The sequence below is a fragment of the Tupaia chinensis genome, unplaced genomic scaffold, assembly GCF_000334495.1.
Source record: "Tupaia chinensis unplaced genomic scaffold, TupChi_1.0 Scaffold143651_1, whole genome shotgun sequence".
In the NCBI taxonomy this organism is placed as follows: domain Eukaryota; kingdom Metazoa; phylum Chordata; class Mammalia; order Scandentia; family Tupaiidae; genus Tupaia; species Tupaia belangeri.
Window position 1 is genome coordinate 1,734,964 of NW_006203500.1, and position 5,078 is coordinate 1,740,041.

At 54.8% G+C, this 5,078-nt stretch overlaps 1 protein-coding gene across 1 annotated transcript in view; it reads left to right on the forward strand.

The window, feature by feature from the left end:
* Positions 1-3,070, forward strand: part of CELSR1 (cadherin EGF LAG seven-pass G-type receptor 1) — a gene marked incomplete at its 5' end in the record, with an annotated part of 155,990 nt that extends 152,920 nt beyond the window's left edge. Inside the window, 2 exon segments of the mRNA XM_006164654.3 lie at positions 147-475; positions 1,085-3,070. Of these exon segments, the coding sequence (XP_006164716.1) occupies positions 147-475; positions 1,085-1,109 (354 nt within the window).
* Positions 3,071-5,078: the final 2,008 nt, after the last annotated feature.

The window sequence follows — 5,078 nt, forward strand, 5'->3', positions numbered from 1 at the left end:
AGCCACCTGACCCCTGAGCAGCAGAGGTGTGGGGGTGGGGCTGCTGGGGGAGTTGGGACAAGGCCGCAGCTAGGGCCCTGCAGGTGATTGCTGGCCTGCACTGGGAGCACCTGGACTCAGGACGCCCGGCTGAAGGGTGCTCAGAGGAGCGGGCGGCTCCTGAGTCCGCAGCGAGCATCGTCTGCCTGAACACGACCTCGCGGCACCCCCTTCCAGGCATCCTGAAGAATAAGGTAACCTACCCCCCGCCACTGACAGAGCAGGCGCTCAAGGGCCGGCTCCGCGAGAGGCTGGGCTGCGAGAGGAGCCCCGCGTCCTCGCGAACGTCTTCCCTGGGCTCCTGCGACGCTGTGCGCACCTCCGATGGCGCCATCACCGTCAAGAGCCCGTGCAGGGAGCCGGGGCGCGAGCACCTCAATGGGGTGGCCATGAACGTGCGCACCGGGAGCGCCCAGGCTGACGGCTCCGACTCCGAGTGAGTAGCCTTGGCCTTTAGGGCATGGGGACCAGTTTTCCCGTGTCCCGGCCAGCAGAGAGAGGGCAGGGGCAGGGGCCTGGCACCCATGTCGCCCAGATCGCTGAGCAGAGGGAGCACAGGTCAGGAGGAACCTTCTAGAGAAAACAGATTGCCCAAACCTGGGCAGGGCCGCACTGCCGAGTCCCTGGAGGCCCAGGCAGCCCCGATATAGGGCTTGAGGCCGGCTGGGCTCGCTGTACGCAAGGTCTCCCTGGCCCTGGACCGTGACTACCCACCCGGGCACGGGCGGCAGCGGGTGAGGCCCCCTAACTGCTAGCATTCCTCACTCCTCCCGAGACTTCCCAGACTTCCAAGGGAGGAGCGAGCGCGGGAGCCTAGCTCCTAGCCTGGCTTCAGTGGCGGCTTTGTGGCCTTCACTGCCTGTCCTCGCCAAGGCCACCACACGGAGGACAGTGCTGGCTGGGGCTGCCTGCCCCCCATGGCTGTGCCCAAACAGAAGCTGGCCTTCCCTGGAGCCCTGGCATCGGCTCTCTCCCGGGCGGGGGGCCTCGTCCAGCTGCCTCCTCACTGATCTCCACCTGCCTGATGGCTTCTTCCCATGCACAGAGGCAGTAACGAAACTTCAATTTGAACCATCAGGAAACTGTGAAGCCAGCCCGTCACCTCCAAGCAGGCCGCCACGTCGAGCCCCATGACCTCAGAACCCAAGGGGCCACCAGTCATGGAGGGAAGCAGGCCCTGGGTGTGGGGTCCTCGTGGTGACAGCCCCATGACTAGTAGTGCAGACATGAAGCCCTTGGCTCTCCCAGGGACTCAGGGCCTGTCAGATCCTGTGACGAGTGCCAAAGGCCATAGGCGTGAGGGAGGCGTGGACTCCCAGGCCAGCCTGGCCCATTCCTTGGACCACAGAGACAGCCACTCGCTGGCCTGCCAAGAGGGCCCAGCACAAGGCAGGGCCCCAGCTGGCCCTGCAGGAGAGGAGCCAGCAGGCCGAGCCCAGTGACCTTTCAGAGACCAGGGATACGACACAGATGAAGGACTGAGGTCTCACTGCCCTTGGGCCCCTCCCTGCAGTACAGGCCCGCAGCTGGCAGCCCTGGTGAAGGCAGCCCTGGCCTTAGACTGTTCTGCGTGCATGGAAAGCCATCACCCCTCCTAGGCGGATCTCCATGGCCTCCAAGAAGGTGCACACCCTGTCGGTCTGCGTCTGCTGGCTCCGACGGCACTGGGATCTGGAGCGACCATGTCTTATCAAGATCAGTTGTGCCTGACCCTGGAGGGGGAAGACGCAGCTGGTGCCCAGCAGCTCAGAGGAGGCCGTCCATGCAGTTCGGCCAGGAAGCCAGGGCCCGGGGCAGTACCCAGCGGCCCCCAAATGCCACAACTGGTGCCCAGCAACTCAGAGGAAGGTCGTCCGTGCGGCTGTTCTCGGCCAGGAAGCCAGGGCCTGGGGCAGTACCCGGCGGCCCCCAATGCACAGTGTGTTGCTTCTGCCGTCTGCTCTCAGCTCCCATCAGCCCCCGCGGGTGTGGGCCTGGGAGCATGCAGGTTCAGGGAGCCCAGCCGAGGCCAGTGCAGGACATGGTTGCTGCATGGCCACCCCCACATCCTTTTGGGCCTCACTCGGCTCCTCCCTGAGGCCTGGTCACTGTGGTGCCACAGGTGGGCAGTTCCTCTGTGCCCTGCCCCTGCTTCCAACACGGTTACCCAGTGTTCACACGATCCAGATTCAGACGGAGGTGCCGGGTCTTCCAGGGTGTCATAGCCCTCCCTGCCAATTTCCTAGCCCTTTCAGACTCCAAAGGTCTCCAGGCAGGCTGGGGTCCACCCCCAGGGGCCGACTGATTACTTCATCTTGCTTCAAATGGCCAATTGTGCAGAGGGACAAAGCCCAGCCACACGTGTCAATGGCTACGGACTGTTTTCGGGGAACTCCTACCAGGCACCAGCCGTGGCCGTCCCTCTGCAAGCAGCTGGCACAGTGTGGCCCGAGGGTCTGGAACCAGCCCCAGGATTCAGTGCTTCCTCTGCTCATCATACCAGGTGCCCAGATGGACGGCCAGTACAGCTGCTCCCAAATGGAGAGCACAGACCGTGGTGAAAGACAAGTAAGATGCAGATTTCCACCCTGTCATTCTGTTTCCTTCTGATGAAAATCGAACATTGGGACCGATGCTCTATTTTGCACGGAAAAGAAAGGACCAGCTTATCTGAGGACGGTCTAAGATGTGAGAAGGATAAACGTGCCTTAGTAGGGGAACGGCTCTGGGAGACGGGAAGTGGTCCATCTCTGCAGAGGCTCACTGCTGATGAGCTCACCCCTGCCGCTCCGCTGCCGTGTCCCCGCTCACTGTCCCGCAGCCGCATCCTGCCCACTGAAGGTGTGGCTTCTAACTGGATGAGAACTGTTACCAAAAAGCCACTGTCAGTTTTATTAAGACAGGAAAATGTTTAAACTATTTTTATGACTTAAGACTTTATGAGAGGTATTAGACACTGGAGGTTTTTAACCAATGTGTATTTATTAATGTTCAGAACACTGGAATTGCAACAGAGGAGAAGAATCTACAATAAATTAAGATTTTGAATTTGTACTTGGATTGTGCTAGTTTGTGCCACGTGTGCCTAAGGCAGGATGAGACAGGCCGTTTGTGGGAGGCAGCAGACAGCCCTGGTGCCACACTTCCTGTTCGTTCTTTGGGCCGGCATGGCGTTGAGAGACAGGCCCCACTTGGGATTTCCTGCGATTCGAGAATCTGTCTTTCACCACATCTGGGGAAACCCATAGCCATTCTTTCTTCCTTCTTTTCTCCCACCAAAACCCTTTTCCTCTCCTGGGGCTTTAGTGGCACAGATGTTAAACTGTCTGCTACTGGACCCAAGTCCTGAGGTTCCGTCCACTTTTCTTTTTCTCTGTATCCTTCAGATTTGATCATTTTTGGTAGCAACCTTCAGGTCCTCTGTCATCATTCTACTGAGCCCACTGAGTGGATTTATATAAGCATCAGAATTCTCAGTGTCAGCGTTTCCATTTGGTTCCTTTCACCTCCCTGCTGGGGACTGCTGGTCTCCGTTGAGGAGCTTCCTTCCCCTTTACCGTGTGGGTCACAGTCGCGACGCCTGTGCTGGTGATGGGCACATCTGGATTCTCTCCTCTCTTGGCATTTTCCTGGTTCTTCCTACACTGAGCAAATTCCAATGGAATGCTCAAGTTTTGTTTTTCATTGACCAGAGTGTATTTATTTTATTTTTTAGAGATTTCTGCTATAGGGTGCATGCGCTTGCCAGAGAGACAAACAAAAAGCAAGAAATCACCCTCCAGGGGAAATGGCCACACTGCAGTCTCCCCTCCTCCAGTCTCCTCCTGGGATCTTGGGCACACACCCTCATGCACCTGGAGTGAGTTTCAAGCAACTAGGTCTGGGACTTGACCCACAGTCAACTACATGGGAGTCTAGCATCATAACCATTATGCCATCTGCTGGGCCTAGACCAGAGCTTATTTTTATTTTTTTAAAGAAGTATTTTAACTATTTTTTGTTCCACTTATTTATTTTTACATTTTTCTACAAACATTTACTTTACATATCAAAAAATTTTGCTCATACTCCATAGTTCTTTTTATTATTTTTGGAGAGGTTTTTGCTATAGGGTGCATGTGCTCACCAGTCAGAGAGAGACAGACAGAAAGTGAGAAATCATCCCCTAGGAGGGATGGCCATGCTGCAATCCTTTCCCCTCCATTCTCCTCTCAGGATCTTGGGCACGCACGCACACGTGCCCAGCGTGAGTTTAAGCCACTAGGTCTGGGACATGAACTGTGGTTGACTACATGGGAGTCCAGTGACATACCATTACGCCAACTACAGTCCCAAAGTCGTGCACCGAGAGAGAGAGAGAAAGAGAGAGAGAGATGGACTCAATTCCGCAATCCTCCAGCCTCCATAGGTTTTTGACATCGGGCGGACGCCACCACACCCCTCCATAGTTCTTGACAGTTAAACAACTTTCAAAATTTCAGAATACTGAATTTTAAAGATAATGTTCAAAATATTTATTATAATTTTGTTTGTGACTCTAACAACAGAGACAGTATGGTTTCGATTTGATTTTTTTGGAGAGGTATTTGCTATAGGGTGTGTGCACTTGCCAGAAAGATAGAGACAGAAAGTGAGAAATCACATCCCAGGGGGGATGGCCACGCTGCAATCCCTTCTCCATTCTCCTCTTGGGATCTTGGACACGCACGCATGCCCGGCGTGAATTTAAGCCACCAGGTCTGGGACTCGAACCACAGTTGACTACTTGGCAGTCCAGCGACATAGCATTATACCATCTGCTGGTCCCAAGTATTTTTGAGAAAATATTTACATGTCAACCACTCAAATTGTTGAAAAGCAAATGCCCAGCACACTAGTCACACATATACCTTCTCAATTCAGCCCTGCCTACCAAGTGTTCTGCGATATACCATCTGCTAGCAGAGATCAGTCTTTCTTCCTTCAAAGTCTTTCTCAAGATAATCCTCTGGTGTGGTTGCTCTTTTATTTTTATTTATTTATTTATTTTTGAGAGGTTTTTGCTATAGGGCACGTGCGCT